Source organism: Coregonus lavaretus (assembly GCF_964263955.1).
Source record: "Coregonus lavaretus genome assembly, chromosome: 26".
Lineage (NCBI taxonomy): Eukaryota > Metazoa > Chordata > Actinopteri > Salmoniformes > Salmonidae > Coregonus > Coregonus lavaretus.
In genome coordinates, this window is record NC_140013.1 from 40,171,214 (window position 1) to 40,192,169 (window position 20,956).

General features: G+C 43.3%; 1 protein-coding gene across 1 annotated transcript in view; it reads left to right on the forward strand.

Annotated features, from left to right (window-relative positions):
* The window catches only part of LOC311101423 (syntaxin-1B-like), a 91,770-nt gene that overhangs the window by 55,336 nt on the left and 15,478 nt on the right, over positions 1-20,956 (forward strand). Inside the window, exons 3-4 of the mRNA XM_084142568.1 lie at positions 5,126-5,199; positions 5,567-5,675. Coding sequence (XP_083998694.1) covers positions 5,126-5,199; positions 5,567-5,675 — 183 coding nt within the window. The remainder of the gene's footprint in view (positions 1-5,125; positions 5,200-5,566; positions 5,676-20,956) is intronic.

The window sequence follows — 20,956 nt, forward strand, 5'->3', positions numbered from 1 at the left end:
AGCCCGTCTGGTGTTCAACCTTCCCAAGTTCTCTCACGTCATCCCGCTCCTCCGCACACTCTACTGGCTTCCAGTTGAAGCTCGCATCTGCTACAAGACCATGGTGCTTGCCTACGGAGCTGTGAGGGGAACGGCACCTCCGTACCTTCAGGCTCTGATCAGTCCCTACACCCAAACGAGGGCATTGCGTTCATCCACCTCTGGCCTGCTGGCCCCCCTACCTCTGCGGAAGCACAGTTCCCGCTCAGCCCTGTCAAAACTGTTCGCTGTTCTGGCACCCCAATGATGGAACAAGCTCCCTCACGACGCCAGGACAGCGGAGACACTCACCACCTTCCGGAGACACTTGAAACCCCACCTCTTTAAGGAATACCTGGGATAGGATAAAGTAATCCTTCTACCTTACCCCCCAAAAAAATTAAAAAATTAAAAATAAAATAATAATAATAATAATTGTAAAGTGGTTGTCCCACTGGCTTTCATAAGGTGAATGCACCAATTTGTAAGTCGCTCTGGATAAGAGCGTCTGCTAAATGACGAAAATGTAAATGTAAATGCAATAGGCTTTGATAAAATTTCCAATATCCTTGCCCACGTGGAAATTCAGTAAGAGTAATGTATATGCCAATTATATGATGGTCCGACCGCATTCTGTCCCCTATCAACACTTTTTAAACTTTTGGTGCCAACGAGAATTACATAAGAAATAAGTCAAGACGACTAGCTTGATTGAGTCTCCGCCATGTATATCTCACTAGATCAGGATATTTAAGCCTCCATATATCTACTAGTTCTAATGTATCCATGACATTCACGATTTCCTTAAGAGCAGGAGGGTGATAGTTTGTAGTGTGATTTCGTTTACGGTCTATTGAGCTATTTAAAACAGTATTATAATCTCCCACCATAATAATATTGTCTTGTATTGCTTGCAGGGTTGATCATTTATTATATATATATTGTCAAAGAAGTGTGGATCATCATTATTTGGTCCGTAAAGGTTAATGAGCCATATCTGTTTATGGTCCAATAACATATTTAAAATAATCCATCTACCTTGCGGATCTGTTTGGAAAATGTGCACATTCGGATTGAAATTACTGTAAATTAATATCATCACCCCTTTTGAGTTTCTTTGCCCATGGGAGAAGTATATTTAGCCCCCCCCCATTCCTTTTTCCACGCAACTTCATCTGGAATTGTTGAATGAGTTTCCTGTAAACAATTGATAGGTAGCTGTCGGTGTTAGTAAGGCAGTGGAGGTGGTATATGGTGGTGTTAGATGGAGAGATGACATTACAGTAGTATGTGATGTATTGGATAGAGAGATGACATTACAGCATTTGTGTCCTGCAGGGCGTGAAATGCCATTATGCACAGTTTCGAGCCGAATTTATGGTGAGTCGAACTGAATAGAAATGAAGAGAGGGCTGGAACGGTTAAGAGGTTAGCTTGACGTACCGATTAGTTTCATACAACCGCTCTCAACACATGCAGACTTCCCCATGGTATTGGGTCGAATTCAGGCAAGTTTATTGCACTAAAAAGACAGACCTGTGCAGCGCGAATGTTCTTGTTTGAAACAGTAAATAGGATCGGTTTAATATGTCTTGGTTAAAGTAACGTGTCTTCAGATTTCATAACTCCCTTTTACTAAGGAATCACGAAGTCTCCTCATCCCTACAATACACCATGAGACCTGTTAGCGATAAACCTTGAGACCTGTTAGCGATAAACCATGAGGCCTGTTTAGCGATAAACCATGAGACCTGTTTAGCGATAAACCATGAGACCTGTTAGCGATAAACCATGAGCACCTGTTAGCGCTAAACCATGAGACCTGTTAGCGATAAAACATGAGACCTGTTAGCGATAAACCTTGAGGCCTGTTTAGCGATAAACCATGAGACCTATTAGCGATAAACCATGAGGCCTGTTAGCGATAAACCATGAGACCTGTTAGCGATAAACCATGAGCACCTGTTAGCGATAAACCATGAGGCCTGTTAGCGATAAACCATGAGACCTGTTAGCGATAAACCATGAGACCTGTTAGTGATAGCGATATTAGGCCTACAGTGCAACGTAGATGTTCTATTTTCTCCCGAAATTGCAAAACAATCCTTATGTTGATGTTGATGCCCATCAGTTATTAATGTTTCGAACTCAGTGTTAAGAAGTTGTGTTTTTATCTTAATTTCCTGGTCTCAAAGAGCACCAAAAACGACACTAACCATGAGCCTTAGCGTTTCTGCCGCCACAGAAACAGACCCTGGGTCTGTTGTAACGCGTCCATCTGCGAATCCGAGGCCATGATTGTGCTTCCGTTGTGGGTGTGGCAGCGAAGCAACTTTTATTTGCATGTAATTAATATATATTAATATGCATGACCATTTCTCCCAACAGTGGAAGAGCTACTCTGGCGCGCTGCATGAAACAGAGACGTGCTTCACCCCGTACCGCGACGAAAGAGCGGCAGAGGCTGCCAAACTATCGAACTATCCTCAAAAGTCAGGCGCGGCGCACTGCAATGTTTCAGATGGCACTCTATCCCCTGTTCTTCCAAAGTGAAAATGACATATTTCTTTGTTCGGTGCGGCGATAGAGCGCTGTTTGAACTAGGGCTTAGTGGCTGGATTTAGAACTGGACATAAGAGTTACCTCAGTCTCCACACACATACACACACACTGTTTCAGTTCTAGCTGCTTGGGTGCTAGCTATGTACAATTGAAGTCGGAAGTTTACATACACTTAGGTTGGAGTCATTAAAACTAGTTTTTCAACCACTCCACAAATTTCTTGTTAACAAACTATAGTTTTGCAAGTCGGTTAGGACATCTACTTTGCGCATGACACAAGTAATTTTTCCAACAATTGTTTACAGACAGATTGTTTCACTTATAATTCACTGTATCACAATTACAGTGGGTCAGAAGTTTACATACACTAAGTTGACTGTGCCTTTAAACAGCTTGGAAAATTCCAGAAAATGATGTCATGGCTTTAGAAGCTTCCGATAGGCTAATTGACATCATTTGAGTTAATTGGAGGTGTACCTGTGGATGTATTTCAAGGCCTACCTTCAAACTCAGTGCCTCTTTGCTTGACATCATGGGAAAATCAAAAGAAATCAGCCAAGACCTCAAAACAAAAATTGTAGACCTCCACAAGTCTGGTTCATCCTTGGGAGCAATTTCCAAACGCCTGAAGGTACCACTTTCATCTGTACAAACAATAGTAAGCAAGTATAAACACCATGGGACCACGCAGCCGTCATACCGCTTAGGAGGGAGACGCGTTCTGTCTCCTAGAGATGAACGTACTTTGGTGCAAATCAATCCCAGAACAACAGCAAAGGACCTTGTGAAGATGATGGAAGAAACAGGTACAAAAGTATCTATATCCACAGTAAAACTAGTCCTATATCGACATAACCTGAAAGGCCGCTCAGCAAGGAAGAAGCCACTGCTCCGAAACCGCCATAAAAAAGCCAGACTACAGTTTGCAACTGCACATGGGGAAATATATCGTACTTTTTGGAGAAATGTCCTCTGGTCTGATGAAACAAAAATAGAACTCTTTGGCCATAATGACCATTGTTATGTTTGGAGGAAGTAGGGGGACACTTGCAAGTCGAAGAACACCATCCCAACAGTGAAGCACAGGGGTGGCAGCATCATGCTGTGGGGGTGCTTTGCTGCAGGAGGGACTGGTGCACTTCACAAAATAGATGACATCATGAGGAAGGAAAATTATGTGGATATATTGAAGCAACATCTCAAGACATCAGTCAGGAAGTTAAAGCTTGGTCGCAAATGGGTCTTCCAAATGGACAATGACCCCAAGCATACTTCCAAAGTTGTGGCAAAATGGCTTAAGGACAACAAAGTCAAGGTATTGGAGTGGCCATCACGAAGCCCTGACCTCAATCCTATAGAAAATGTGTGGGCAGAACTGAAAAAGCGTGTGCGAGCAAGGAGGCCTACAAACCTGATTCAGTTACACCAGCTCTGTCAGGAGGAATGGGACAAAATTCACACAACTTATTGTGGGATGCTTGTGGAAGGCTACCCGAAACGTTTGACCCAAGTTAAACAATTTAAAGGCAATGCTACCAAATACTAATTGAGTGTAGGTAAACTTTTGACCCACTGGGAATGTGATGAAAGAAACAAAAGCTGAAATAAATCATTCTCTCTACTATTATTCTGACATTTCACATTCTTAAAATAAAGTGGTGATCCTAACTGACCTAAAAGAGGGAATTTTTACTAGGATTAAATGTCAGGAATTGTGAAAAAACAGAGTTTAAATGTATTTGGCTAAGGTGTATGTAAACTTCCGACTTCAACTGTATCTTTACATTACACATTTGGGCGTATACTGCCGTGCATCACAATGTAAATGTGAATATAAAAGCCCAGGTTGATGCGTTACTGTGATTTCTAGTCAAGAGAGGATTTCTAATGTATGCTATTAGGGTTGGGAACACAGTTGCCATAACGATTTTCTGAAATATGAAACTGACAGAGTGAGCGATAAGGAAAGTACTCATTACGCAAACATGCTGGAAGGAATACCTCCAAATCCTATTACAAAGTGCAGCCAAATAGTTGTTACCTTGAAGCGTACATTACTCTCTTTCTTTCTACAGTTTATTCTTGACATCCGTCCTTTTATTATTGAATGCCACCTTTCTTTTTCCTTATTTCCTGGCTCTGTCCACCTCAGGTGCTCCTGTAGCAGATGGGGATCTTTATAACTCACTCCTCAGCCTGAATTGTCTCCACTTGCGCTGCCAAATAGTTCGGTTTTCAGTGGCACGACTGGCTAAAAGGCTTCAGGTGGGTCACGTGTGTTTGCGAGGCAGAGGTCCTGGGTTCGAACCTAAGAATGAAGCGATTTAGGAGAAAGTGGCACTCGCTAAGCAAGCAGCGTGATGTCCTTTACACTCAGGTAGCAGAGAGAAACAGCTGTTTGCTCCTGATGAGCAGTGACCTATGACCCGGTAGTGATCGTTTGTTTCTCTCCGCTGTCTTCCTGCAGGTACCTAACATACCATCTCTCTCCTCTGTCTTCCTGCAGGTACCTAACAGACCATCTCTCTCCTCTGTCTTCCTGCAGGTATCCAACAGACCATTGAGCAGGAGGAGAGCCAGAACAAGTCTTCAGCTGACCTGAGGATACGCAAGACACAGGTGAGTCAGGAGGAGAGAAAGTGAGAAGGGGGGAGAGGAGAGAGTGCAGTGGTAGAGATATAAGGATGAGTGAGGGGGCAGAAGAGAGAAGACAGGTGAGAGGAGGAGACAGGAGAGAGGAGGAGACAGGAGAGAGGAGGGGACAGGAGAGAGGAGGAGACAGGTGAGAGGAGGAGACACGTGAGAGGAGGAGACAGGTGAGAGGAGGAGACAGGAGACAGGTGAGAGGAGGAGACAGGAGAGAGGTGAGAGGAGGAGACAGGTGAAAGGAGGAGACAGGTGAGCGATAAGAAGAGCGTGACAATGACCTTAACGGACCTGTCTCCCTGTCTCTCCCGTCCCCCCGTCTCTCCCCTCTCTCCCATAGCACTCCACGCTGTCCCGTAAGTTTGTGGAGGTGATGTCAGAGTACAACGCCACCCAGTCAGACTACAGGGAGCGCTGCAAGGGACGCATCCAGAGACAGCTGGAGATCAGTGAGTACAGTACACTTCCCACTACATGGATTCAGTTCAACATCACTGTATTGTCCGCTAAGGGCTGCACCTCAACTAGAGATCAGTGAGTAGAGTCACACACACACACACACACACACACACACACACACACACACACACACATGCACACACACACACACACAAATGCAGTCTACCTGGACTCCATACCATGAAACCACCAAGCACCGAAGCATGCCGATCAATCAGCTGAGCCTTAGCTTTGGTTGACGCAGTCCCATCTTCACATCAGCACCTGGAGGGTCCAACAGTTACAATCTCCTTTAGGGCAGCTTTCTGTTTGTACTGGGATGACAACTATCTATTTCTACACAGAGAGCATTTTGTCACCCCAGCGGGCAGGGGGTTTGAGTGTGTGTGTGTGTGTCCAGCTTTTGGTGGTGGCAGCCAATGTTACGGACACACACTGGTCTATCTCTCAGTGTTGGCATGAGTGAGTATTGTCAGTGGTCATGACCCTCTGATCAGAGTGGTTGAGTGTGTGTGTGTGCCAGCCTTTCTGTCCTGATCAGCCTGCTTCCCTCTGATCCCTAATCAGGCCATGTTTGTTCCGTCTGATTTGTCAGGTGTTATACCTGTTTCTATGTTTCTGTACAAGGCACTGTCAGGGCACCTGCCAGCCTGGGGATAGACACTCCAGAGTGCCAGCTTCCCCAGGTTGGCATGGCAATAGACACACACACACACGCAGGCAGGCGTACCTGTTACCTGTAACAGAGTCTCACCTCCAACCCACTTGCCAGCTGGTGTAGACACGGTGGGCCTGCCGGATATCAAGAAACAGCAGGCAGGGGATTAGAGAGGCTGAGAGAGGCTGAGAGAGGGTGAGAGAGGGTGAGAGTGATAGAGAGAGGGTGAAAGGTAGGGAGAGAGTGATATGTACAGAGAGAGGTAGGGACAGAGTAATCGAGAGAAACAGAGAGAGTGGTAGAGATAGGATGAGAGGTAGGCGTTAAGACAAAACATGATGGAGAATTCTCTCTTGTTAGCCCCCACCAGACCTATTGAGTTATATTCTATTATGACCTCTTGAGCGCTACTCTAATATGACCTATTGAGCTCTACTCTAATACACCACATGACCAAAAGTATGTGGACATCTCATTCCAAAATCATGGGCATTAGTATGGAGTTGGTCCCCCCTTTGCTGCTATAACAGCTTCCACCCTTCTGGGAAGGCTTTCCACTAGATGTTGGAACATTGCTGCGGGGACTTGCTTCCATTCAGCCACAAGAGCATTAGTGAGGTCGGGCACTGATGTTAGGCGATTAGGCCTGGCTCACAGTCGGCGTTCCAATTCATCCCAAAGGTGTTTGATGGGGTTGAGGTCAGGGCTCTGTGCAGGCCAGTCAAGTTCTTCCACACTGATCTCGACACAAACCATTTCTGTATGGACCTCGCTTTGTGCACAGGGGCATTGTCATGCTGAAACAGAAAAGGGCCTTCCCCAAACTGTTGCCACAAAAATGGAAGCACAGAATCGTCTAATAATAATAATAATAATAATAATAATAATAATTGGTCATTTAGCAGACGCTCTTATCCAGAGCGACTTACAGGAGCAATTAGGGTTAAGTGCCTTGCTCAAGGGCACATCGACAGATTTTTCACCTAGTCGGCTCGGGGATTAGAACCAGCGACCTTTCGGTTACTGGCCCAACGCTCTTACCCACTAAGCTACCTGCCTCCTCTATCAATGTTCACCTCACCTCACCTCTCTCTGTCTCTCCTCATCATCCTCCTGACACTTTATTGATTGGTATACTCAGTATGTCTAGAATGTCATTGTATGCTGTAGCGTTAAGATTTCCCTTCACTGGAACTAAAGGGCCTAGCCCGAACCATGAAATACAGCCCCAGACCATTATTCCTCCTCCACCAAACTTTACAGTTGGCACTATGCATTCGGGCAGGTATCGTTCTCCTGGCATCTGCCAAACCCAGATTCGTCCGTAGGACATCCAGATGGTGAAGCATGATTGATCACTCCAGAGAACGCGTTTCCACTGCTCCAGAGTCCAATGGCGGCAAGCTTTACACCACTCCAGCCGACGCTTGGCATTGCGCATGGTGATCTTAGGCTTGTGTGTGGCTGCTCAGCCATGGAAACCCATTTCATGAAGCACCTGACTAACAGTTCTTGTGCTGATGCTGCTTCCAGAGGCAGTTTGGAACTCGGTGGTGAGTGTTGCAACCGAGGACAGACGATTTTTAGGCGCTTCAGCACTCGGCGGTCCCGTTCTGTGAGCTTGTGTGGCCTACCACCTCTAGCGGGGCAGAAATTTGACAAACTGACTTGTTGGAAAGGTGGCATCCTATGATGGTACCACGTTGAAATACACTGAGCTCTTCAGTAAGGCCATTCTACTGCCAATGTTTTTCTATGGAGATTGCATGGCTGTGTGTTCGATTTTATACATCTGTCAGCAACGGGTGTGGCTGAAATAGCTGAATCCACTCATTTGAAGGGGTGTCCACATACTTTTCTATATATAGTGTATGACCTATTGATCTCTACTCTAATATGACTTATTTAGCTCTATTGTAATATGCTCCGCTAGTCTGTCTGTCTCTCCTGCCTCACTGGGTCTCTGTCTGTCAGACAGTCTATCAATGTTCACCTCACCTCTCTCTGTCTCTCCTGCCTCACTGGGTCTCTGTCTGTCAGACAGCCTATCAATGTTCACCTCACCTCTCTCTGTCTCTCCTGCCTCACTGGGTCTCTGGTTTAATTTCGAGTTTTTCACTGTGAGGTAGAGAGTGTCTGCTCTGTCTGTCAGACAGTCTATCAATGTTCACCTCACCTCACCTCTCTCTGTCTCTCCTCATCATCCTCCTGACACTTTATTGATTGGTATACTCAGTATATACTACACTGTAGTTTGTATACACCACTGGCACCAGTAGTCACCTGGAATGCATTTCAATTAACAGGTGTGCCTTCTTAAAAGTTAATTTGTGGAATTTCTTTCCTTCTTAATGCGTTTGAGCCAATCAGTTGTGTTGTGTATTTGGTAAAAGACCAAGTCCATATTATGGCATATTATTATTATTAATATTATTATTATGGCAAGAAAAGCTCAAATAAGCAAAGAGAAATGACAGTCCATCATTACTTTAAGACATGAAGGTCAGTCAATACTGAAAATGTTGAGAACTTTGAAAGTTTCTTCAAGTGCAGTCGCAAAAACCATCAAGCACTATGATGAAACTGTCTCTCATGAGGACCATCACAGGAATGGAAGACCCAGAGTTACCTCTGCTGCAGAGGATAAGTTCATTAGAGTTACCAGCCTCAGAAATTGCAGCCCAAATAAATGCTTCACAGAGTTCAAGTAACAGACACATCTCAACATCAACTGTTCAGAGGAGACTGTGTGAATCAGGCCTTCATGGTCGAATTGCTGCAAAGAAACCACTACTAAAGGACACCAATAAGAAGAAGAGACTTGCTTGGGCCAAGAAACACGAGCAATGGACATTAGACCGGTGGAAATCTGTCCTTTGGTCTGGAGTCCAAATTTGAGATTTTTGGTTCCAACCGCTGTGTTTTTGTGAGACACGGTGTGGGTGAACGGATGATCTCTGCATGTGTAGTTCCCACCATAAAGCATGGAGGAGGGGCCAGTATTAAAAAAAAGAATATATGCACTCACTAACTGTAAGTCGCTCTGGATAAGAGCGTCTGCTAAATGACTAAAATGTAAAATGTAAATGTGTTATGGTGTGGGGGTGCTTTGCTGGTGACACTGTCTGTGATTTATTTAGAATTCAAGGCACACTTAACCAGCATGGCTACCACAGCATTCTGCAGCGATACGCCATCCCATCTGGTTTGGGCTTAGTGGGACTCATTTGTTTTCCAACAGGACAATGACCCAACACACCTCCAGGCTGTGTAAGGGCTATTTTAACAAGAAGGAGAGTGATGGAGTGCTGCATCAGATGACCTGGCCTCCACAATCACCCGACCGCATCCCAATTGAGATGGTTTGGAATGTGTCTGACCGCAGAGTGAAGGAAATGCAGCCAACAAGTGCTCAGCATATGTGGGAACTCCTTCAAGACTGTTGGGAAAGCATTCCAGGTTAAGCTGGTTGTGTGCAAAGCTGTCATCAAAGCAAAGGGTGGCTATTTGAAGAATCTTAAATATAAAATAGATTTTGATTTGTTTAACACTTTTTTTTGGTGACTACATGATTCCATATGTGCTATTTCATAGTTTTGATGTCTTCACTATTATTCTACAATGTGGAAAATAGTAAAAATAAAGAAAAACCCTTGAATGAGTAGGTGTGTGTCACGGATCCCCCCGGTACTGCTGCTCATTCCGTTCACCAGCTCCGGAGGTCTACGTCACCGGCCTTCTAGGCGTCACTGACCTGGATCATTACCACCAACCCCGGACTGTCTTGTCTCATTACTCACACCTGGTTCCCATTCCCCCTGATTAGTATGTGTATATATGATATGCCTTGGAGGCTTTCAGATTGTCCATTGCTTTTCCATCTATTGCCATGGATTGCACGAAGTAGGAGCAAATCTTGCTGTACGTTATGTTGGGCCACGTCGTCATGTTATCCTCCCAGTTCTGCACTGTGCCCTCTGTTCCCCATTGTCCTTGTCCATTATTGTCCCATGTCCCCATGTCCGTTGGTATTACGGGTCTCGTCCCGTGTATTGTTTAGAGGTTTACACCTCGCTCTTTTGTTTGGGTTACATCCCTTTGTTACAGTGCCTTGAAAAAGGATTCATCCCCCTTGGCGTTTTTCCTATTTTGTTGCATTACAACCTGTCATTTAAATTGATTTTTATTTGGATTTCATGTAATGGACATACACAAAAGTGAAATGAAAAAAATAACTTGTTTCAAAAAAGTATTTAAAAAAATAACGGAAAAGTGGTGCGTGCATATGTATTCATCAGAGAGGCAACAAAGAGATCAAAGACAACCCTGAAGGAGCTGCAAAGCTCCACAGTGGAGATTGGAGTATCTGTCCATAGGACCACTTTAAGCCGTACACTCCACAGAACTGGGCTTTACGGAAGAGTGGCCGAAAAAATAAGCAAACACGTTTGGTGTTCGCCAAAAGGCATGTGGGAGACTCCACAAACATATGGAAGAAGGTACTCTGGTCAGATGAGACTAAATTTGAGCTTTTTGGCCATCAAGAAAAACTGGTCAGAATTGAAGGAATGATGGATGGCGCTAAATACAGGGAAATTCTTCCAGAGATTTGAGACTGGGACGGAGGTTCACCTTCCAGCAGGACAATGACCCTAAGCATACTGCTAAATCAACACTTGAGTGGTGTAAGGGGAAACATTTAAATGTCTTGGAATGGCCTAGTCAAAGCCCAGACCTCAATCCAATTGAGAATCTGTGGTATAACTTAAAGATTGCTGTACACCAGCAGAACCCATCCAAATTGAAGGAGCTGGAGCAGTTTTGCATTGAAGAATGGGCAAAAATCCCAGTGGCTAGATGTGCCAAGCTTATAGAGACATACCCCAAGAGACTCTTATGCACGCTCAAGTTCTGTTTTTTTGTCTTATTTCTTGTTCTTCGTTTCACAGTAAAAAATGTTTTGAATCTTCAAAGTGGTAGGCATGTTGTGTAAATCAAATGATACAAACCCCCCCCCCAAAATCCATGTTAATTCCAAGTTGTAAGGCAACAAAATAGGAAAAATACCAAGGGGGGGTGAATACTTTCACAAACCACTGTACTTGCAGTGAAGCCGCTCAACAACTACATCACATTAGTCATCTGACAGACTCCCATCCAGAGCGACACACAGAAGCTACCAGGGTCAACGCCCTGCTCAAGGGCACGTCGACATATCTCCCACAAGGTCAAAAAACGGGAAGCGATTCATGATCCCCCCCAACAGTTCCCCAAGAGCTGCCCTTCAACCAACCGAGACCCCCCACATCCCACCTATCTCTGCTGGCCCCCCTCTTTGCATTTCTACGCCCCATATATCTTTCAACTATGCTTTGGGCTTCGTCCCTGTCGTTTTCCATGACGTACCTTGTGTTGGGTGGAGTAAATAAAACCCCTAATATTCCTGCGCCTGTCTTCTAATCATTATACAACGTGACAGACAGTGTGTCCAAACTTTTGACTGGTACTGTAGTTAGTACATACATCACTAGCTCTAGCTATATATATATATATATTCCAGGTTTGCTTTTTTTGCAGTCTCGCTGGTCATTAGGAATAGGGTGCCATTCGTGACGTACATACGCTTTCTTCTGGGACAGTTTAATGTACTGAGTTTGTGGGTGATATGTACACTACCGTTCAAAAGTTTGGGGTCACTTAGAAATGTCCTTATTTTCCATGAAAACATACATGAAATGAGTTTGAATAGGAAATATAGCAAAATGCATAGGAAATGTAGTCATTGACAAGGTTAGAAATAAGGATATTTAATATAAATAATAATTGTGTCCTTCAAACTTTGCTTTCTTCAAATAATCCGCCATTTGCAGCAATTACAGCCTTGCAGACCTTTGGCATTCTAGTTGTCAGTTTTGTTGAAGTAATCTGAATAGATTTCACCCCATGCTTCCTGAAGCACCTCCCACAAGTTGGACTGGATAAAAGCGTCTGCTAAATGGCATATTATTATTATTATTATATTATGGGCACTTCTTACGTACCATTCGGTCAAGCTGCTCCCACAACAGCTCAATAGGGTTGAGATCCGGTGACTGTGCTGGCCACTCCATTATAGACTGAATACCAGCTGACTGCTTCTTCCCTAAATAGTTATTGCATAGTTTGTAGCTGTGCTTTGGATCATTGTCCTGTTGTAGGAAGAAATTGGCTCCAATCAAGCGCTGTACACAGGGTATGACATGGCGTTGCAAAATGGAGTGATAACCTTCCTTCTTCAAGATCCCTTTTACCCTGTACAAATCTCCCAATTTACCACCACCAAAGCACCCCCAGACCATCACATTGCCTCCACCATGCTTGACAGATGGCATCAAGCACTCCTCCAGCATCTTTTCATTTGGTCTGCGTCTCACAAATGTTCTTCTTTATGATCCGAACACCTCAAACTTCGATTCGTCTGTCCATAACACTTTTTTCCAATCTTCCTCTGTCCAGTGTCTGTGTTCTTTTGCCCATCTTAATCTTTTCTTTTTATTGGCCAGTCTGAGATATGGCTTTTACTTTGCAACTCTGCCTAGAAGGTCAGCATCCCGGAGTCGCCTCTTCACTGTTGACGTTGAGACTGGTGTTTTGCGGGTTCTATTTAATAAAGCTGCCAGTTGAGGACCTGTGAGGCGTCTGTTTCTCAAACTAGACACTTTAATGTATTTGTCCTCTTGCTCAGTTGTGCACCGGGGCCTCCCACTCCCACAGTTTGCGCTGTTCTGTGAAGGGAGTAGTACACAGCGTTGTACGAGAACTTCAGTTTCTTGGCAATTTCTCGCATTGAATAGCCTTCATTTCTCAGAACAAGAATAGACTGACGAGTTTCAGAAGAAAGTTATTTGTTTCCGGCCATTTTGAGCCTGTAATCGAACCCACAATTGCTGATGCTCCAGATACTCAACTAGTCTCAAGAAGGCCAGTTTTATTGCTTCTTTAATCAGCACAACAGTTTTCAGCTGTGCTAACATAATTGCAAAATTGTTTTATAATGATCAATTAGCCTTTTAAAATGATAAACTTGGATTAGCAAACACAACGTGCCATTGGAACACAGGACTGATGGTTGCTGATAATGGGCCTCTGTACGCCTATGTAGATATTCCATTAAAAATCAGCCATTTCCAGCTACAATAGCCATTTACAACATTAACAATGTCTACACTGTATTTCTGATCAATTTGATGTTATTTTAATGGACAAACTTTTGAACGGTATTGTTTATTATAATGTAGTTAGAATACATCACTGGCTGTAGCTATATATATACTATACTGTAGTTAGAATACATCACTGGCTCTCTCTGTATACAGTGCATTTGGAAAGTATTCAGACCCCTTCCCTTTTTCCACATTTGGTACGTAACAGCCTTATTCTAAAATGGATTAAATAAAAAATGTCCTCATCAATCTACAAACAATACCCCATAATGACAAAGCGAAAACAGTTTTTTAGACATTTTAGCAAATGTAATCAAAATAAAAAACTGAAATACCTTATTTACCTAAGTATTCGGACCCTTTGCTATGAGACTCGAAATTGATCTCAGGTGCATCCTGTTTCCATTGATCATCCTTTAGATGTTTCTACAACTTGATTGGAGTCCACCTCTGGTCAATTCAAATGATTGGACATGATTTGGAAAGTCACACACCTGTCTATGTAAGGTCCCACAGTTGACAGTGCATGTCAGAGCAAAAACCAAGCCATGAGGTGGAAGGAATTGTCCGTAGAGCGCCGAGACAGGATTGTGTCGAGGCACAGATCTGGGGAAGGGTACCAAAACAGCCCCAATTAACCCATTTTTTGAGTAACCACAATACTACCTTCATACTTATTTTTTTAAACCGGTACTGGTTACCTTCAGACGTGTTTGTGAGAATCTCCCGTTTCGACAGTGTGGTCACATTAGTTTGTAGCCTAAACGGTTCGGACACGACAGTGTGGTCACATTAGTTTGTAGCCTAAACGGTTCGGACACGACAGTGTGGTCACATTAGTTTGTAGCCTAAACGGTTCGGACACGACAGTGTGGTCACATTAGTTTGTAGCCTAAACGGTTCGGACACGACAGTGTGGTCACATTAGTTTGTAGCCTAAACGGTTCGGACACGAAAGTACAGACAGAATTTGGCACATCAACAGTACCGACTTCAGACCGAGTCCCCTGACACTTGTGGGGGTCGTAGAGCAAAATGGAGACCACCGTCGTGTTCCATAGAGTTGTCATAATAGTTTTGTAGGTCAAACCGTTTGGATATTGAATATCCCTTTGAGCATGGGGAAGATATTAATTACACTTTGGATGGTGTATCAATAGACCCAGTCACTACAAAGATACAGACGTCCTTCCTAACTCAGTTGCCGGAGAGGAAGGAAACCGCTCAGGGATTTCACCATGAGGCCAACGTTGACTTTAAAACAGTTGCAGAGTTTAATTGCTGTAATAGGAGAAAACTGAGGATGGATCAACAACATTGTAGTTACTCCACAATACTAACCTAAATGACAGCGTGAAAAGAAGGAAGCCTGTACAGAATAAAAAATATTCCAAAACATGCATCCTGTTTGCAATATGGCACTAAAGTAAAACTGCAAAAAATGTGGCAAATAAATTAACTTTATGTCCTGAATACAATGCGTTATGTTTGGGGCATATCCAACACATCACTGAGTACCATTCTTCATATTTTCAAGCATGGTGGTGGCTGCATCATGTTATTGGTATGCTTGTCATCGGCAAGAAACGGAATAGAGGTAAGTACAGGCAAAATCCTAAAGGAAAACCTGGTTCAGTGTGGTTTCCAACAGACACTGGGAGACAAATGTACCTTTCAGCAGGACAATAACCTAAAATCCAAGGCCAAATCTACACTGGAGTTGCTTACCAAGACGACATAGAATGTTCCTGAGTGGCCTATTTAGTTTTGATTTAAATCGGCTTGAAAATCTATGGCAAGACTTGAAAATGGCTGTCTAGCAATGATTAACAACCAACTTGACAGAGCTTGAAGAATTTAAAAAAGAATAATGTGCAAATATTGTACAATCCAGGTGTGCAAAGCTTTTAGAGACTTACCCAGAAAGACTCACAGCTGTAATCGCTGCCGAAGGTAATTCTAACATGTATTGACTCAGGGTTGTGAATACTTATGTAAATGAAATATTTCTGTATTTAATTTTGAATTAATTTGCAAAAAATTCTAAAAAACATGTTTTCACTTTGTCATTTGTATTGTGTGTAGATGGGTGAGAAACAAAATAATCGATTTAATCGATATTGAATTCAGGCTGTAACACAACAAAATGTGGAATAAGTCAAGGGGTATGAATACTTTCTGAAGGCGCTATACATCACTAGCTCTAGCCCAGTTCAGCTGGCCTGTCTGTGTGTTCAGCCATCATGGGGACAAAATGACAGCGTCATCAGCAAATGAGCCCTTCGCCTACTTTAAGGATCTCATTCTGTTGCAGCTTTTTAGAGATGAGTGGAGAATACAGAATGAGACGTGCAATCAGAACTGATGCACCGTCCACTTTCTCCTGGTCATTTGATCCTCTCTCAAATGTTTTGTACACCATTCGGATGACATTCCATCTTTAAGGTTGCATTCCAAAAGGCTAGAGTACACAAGGAAAATATGATTAAACTATTTGAAGAACCGATACCTCAAGACAAAAGAGGGCAGATGTATATGAACACACAAACAAGGTTTGGGTCCAGGCAGCTTAACTTAATAAAACAGCAACACTTAGTCCCAGGAAGCAGAGGAGTTTAATACGTCTACTGTGCTTCCTCAGGGCTGTGCGTTGACTTAATGGGGCTCTGGTAATGTAGATCCCTTCGCACAATGTGCACGCATCCATCTGAATACATTTGCATGCATATTGTATATACATATCCATTAGGACTTGTGCGCTCCACTTTTCACGTGTGACTCGACACCGGAGTGATGCTGTTTGTTGAAATGTTCCATCTTACCATCGATTAAAATGTCTAACATCCTACACACGCATTCATTTACATGGGTAATGAGCGAATGATGTCACACTCGACGCTGTACACACACAGTTTTACTGTGGCATACTTTCTGTTAACAGGTTGAACCTTTTGTTGGGTCTTTTTGAATGATATCATTCAAATAAAAGTCCTTTTATAAATAATATATCATGATATCAGTCAGTCTGTTTGGGGACTTCACAGACTCGTGTTGGGTTTGTCTGTGTTCTGGTCTCCATGGTAACCTGCCAGAGCCTCCTTCAGCGCCTGTCGTAGGGTCAACAAAGGATGATATTCTGTGTGTGAGATACTGTACCCTCTCCTTGACTACCCGCCAGTCAGTCTGTTGTGCCTGCCTCTCCCATACTATGGCCTGTTATGAGGCTTGGGCTGTTTTCAGCAAAAGTGACCTCACCATCAAGGTTTAAATATAGCATTGGTAAATGTGATTTTTGTACAATTCAGTAATCAAACCAAAATGGAGAGAGAGAAACAGAGAGATGGAGAGAGCGAGAGAGAGGTGTGAGAGATGAATGTTATGAAGGAGACATTTGGAGGGGTGGGAGACAGGGGGCGTCATCTCCACTCTCATCTGTCCTCTCTCCCTCTCCTCGTTTGTCTGAGTGATTTGTCCCGTGACGCACACACACTGGTATCTATCATAGGGGAGCTGCATCAGTATTCTGACCATGAAGGTAATCATGGGCCCTGACCCCAAACCACTATTACTCACCATCACAGCCACTGCATGGGAGACCCCACCCTGACCCCGAGACACACATGCACACACAAGCACACACACTCACACGCACATGTAAACACACACACATGCACACACACACAGATTAGATCCAGCCTCTCCTCCTGTCCCACTCCTGAGCATTGTGTAATGAAGCCTGGTCCAGGAGGGACAGGTGATTAAAGGGGCAATATGCAGTTGCTACATCAATTTTTTTTTACTTTTAAATTAATGATATATACCCATTGATTCTTGAAGAATATAACTTCTCCTCACAAGCTTAGTTCAACTGACGTACCCCATCAGAACCCAAAATAGAAGCAATGTAATTGTAAACAAACACAGCCTGAAACCGTGGTTACAACTATACGTTGACGTCATGGATGGTCAGTCCTTCCATCCATAGCTCTGACGATTAATGCAGCCCCATTCCTCATCCTTTTACCAATACAGTGGTGGGGTGAGCTGCAGATTGCCCTTTAAGGGTGCAGGTCCTGAAGTATGAGCGCTCACCACAGAGACGGAGACGGAGGTGGTGACGGAGGTGGTGACGGAGGTGGTGACGGAGGTGGTGACAGAGATGGTGGAGGTGGAGATAGACAGAGGTGGAGAGGAGGTAGAGGAGGAGAGGAGGAGAGGAGGAGAGGAGGAGAGGAGGGAGAGGAGGAGAGGAGGAGAGGAGGAGAGGAGGGAGCATCTGGGAGAGAGGTGTGACTGTGAGCCTCTCACTGCTCCTTAATTAATCCACAGACAGGGAGCACCGAGGGAGAGGAGGAGAGGAGGTAGAGGAGGGAGAGGAGGAGAGGAGGAGAGGAGGTAGAGGAGGAGAGGAGGTAGAGGAGGGAGAGGAGGAGAGGAGGAGAGGAGGTAGAGGAGGAGAGGAGGGAGAGGAGGGAGAGGAGGAGAGGAGGAGAGGAGGGAGAGGAGGAGAGGAGGAGAGGAGGGAGAGGAGGAGAGGAGGTAGAGGAGGAGAGGAGGGAGAGGAGGAGAGGAGGAGAGGAGGGAGAGGAGGAGAGGAGGAGAGGAGGTAGAGGAGGAGAGGAGGGAGAGGAGGAGAGGAGGAGAGGAGGAGAGGAGGAGAGGAGGTAGAGGAGGAGAGGAGGTAGAGGAGGAGAGGAGGTAGAGGAGGAGAGGAGGAGAGGAGGTAGAGGAGGAGAGGAGGAGAGGAGGAGAGGAGGGAGAGGAGGAGAGGAGGAGAGGAGGAGAGGAGGAGAGGAGGTAGAGGAGGTAGAGGAGGAGAGGAGGAGAGGAGGAACTAGAAAGAAATTGAGAAACCTAAAACACAGAGACCCAGAAAACATTAGCTTATGCCTTCACTATGGTGAAACACTAAAACACTAAGAAAAAAGGAGGGAGAGCATGTGAGAAAACACTGTGATTGAAGAATCCATATAATCAAAATCACTCCTGGGAAAATTGGAGCTACAGGACAAAATACAAACCCTCCAACCCCAAAAAGGCCTGTGGTGTTGATGGTATACTAAACAAAATGATAAAATATACAGACCACAAATTCCAATTGGCTATTCTTAAACTCTTCAACATTATCCTCAGCTCTGGTATCCCCAATATTTTTAACCAAAGGCCAATTTGACCCCAATAACTACCGTGGGATATGCATCAACAGCAACCTTGGAAAAATCCTCTGCATTATCATTAACAGCAGACTCCTACTTTTCCTCAGTGAAAACAACGTCCTGAGTAAATGTCAAATTGGCTTTTTAGCAAATTACCGTACGACAGACCATGTAGTCACCCTGCGCGTCCCTTATTGACAAACAAACAAAACAAAACAAAGGCGAAGTCTACTCATGCTTTGTTGATTTCAAAAAAGCTTTTGATTCAATTTGGCATGAGGGTCTGCTATACAAATTGATGGAAAGCAGTGTTGGGGGGGGGGGGAAACATATGACATTATAAAATCAACATGTGTGCAGTTACAATTGGCAATAAACACATAGACACCCCATGTTCAAAATGTGCCTTTTTCCCTTTATTCAGATTACAACCTCTCACTTTCAGTTATTTGAAAAGGAAATAATCTCCCAAATATCACTATTTCTAATACAAGCCATAGAAAGTTGGTTGCAATTTCAATGTAATCTTCCAGAAACGACAGAACAAATAATGCAACAAATATTGTGGTTAAACTCAAATATACTAATTGATAAAAAACCATTAATTTTTGAAAAAATGTTTTAAAAAGGTATAATCTTCGTAAATTATATCATAGGTAGGACTGGTGGAGTTATGTCGCACATGCAGCTAACAAAAACATATGGAAGTGTCTGCTCTACCCAAAATTACAACCAAATAATTGCAGCATTACCGCAAAAATGGAAGAGGAAAGTGGAAGGGGGAAAAAGTAAGGAACTTGTCTGTCGGCCCTGCATTAAAGAACATAATTGGTTAAAGAAAATTGTGATAAATAAAAAAGTATACCAGTTTCATTTAAGGACCAAAGGATTGACAGCTGTCCCATATAGATTGCAAAATAGTTGGGAAGAGATTTTTGACGTACCGATTCCATGGCAAATGGTTTAGGAACTGATACGCAAAATGCCGCCGGATTCAAAACATATAATTTTTCTATTTAAATTATTATACAACATTTTGCAACCAATAGAATGTTATTTATATGGGAGATACAATCTTCCCAGCTCTGCAGATTTTGCTGCGAAGAGACAGAATCATTAGATCATTTGTTTTGGTACTGTCCATTTGTAGCTTGTTTCTGGTCACAGGTCCAGGAATGGCTGAAGGATTGCAATATTTACCTGGAGCTAACCTTGCAGATAGCATTACTGGGTGATCTGAAAAGTCATAGTCAATCGATCAATGATATAATAATACTTTTAGCATAAATGTTTATTTGCAATTTGCAATCTGTAGAAACAATGAGAATGGAAGGGTTCAGAACTTTTGTAAAACATCACAGTACAGTTGAAAAATATATGGCAAATAGAAATCCAATATGGATGGTGTTAAGAGATAGATGGGTGGTGTTGAATGGAGTTGAAGGATGGGACTAATAACAACTAACAACAGCTAATAACAACAAGATAACTAATAATGTAAGCATACTGTGTCCATAATAAGTATATAGGTTATAGGTTGAGAGCTTTTGTGAAAGAGCACAGTTAGAAAGACATGGCATATAGAAGCAAACCGGATGGACATCATGAAAATGATCGGAGAGGTTGAGGGTAGAGGAAGTTAAGGAGTAAAAACAAACAAAATATAATTATTGTCAAATTGACTGTGTCCATAAAATGTATATATTATGTATAAGCTGGAAGTAGAGGCCTAAGCATTGTTGTTCACTAGTTTACTCCAATTAGGGAAGTGGTGGTGGGGTTGGACATTTAAAAAAAGGATATGTATAAATATGTATGTCATGTATTTATATGTACGTATGTGTATGTATGTGTATGCATGTGTATGTACAGTGGGGGAAAAAAGTATTTAGTCAGCCACCAATTGTGCAAGTTCTCCCACTTAAAAAGATGAGAGAGGCCTGTAATTTTCATCATAGGTACACGTCAACTATGACAGACAAAATGAGAAAAAAAAATCCAGAAAATCACATTGTAGGATTTTTTATGAATTTATTTGCAAATTATGGTGGAAAATAAGTATTTGGTCAATAACAAAAGTTTCTCAATACTTTGTTATATACCCATTGTTGGCAATGACACAGGTCAAACGTTTTCTGTAAGTCTTCACAAGGTTTTCACACACTGTTGCTGGTATTTTGGCCCATTCCTCCATGCAGATCTCCTCTAGATGTTTTGGGGCTGTCGCTGGGCAACACGGACTTTCAACTCCCTCC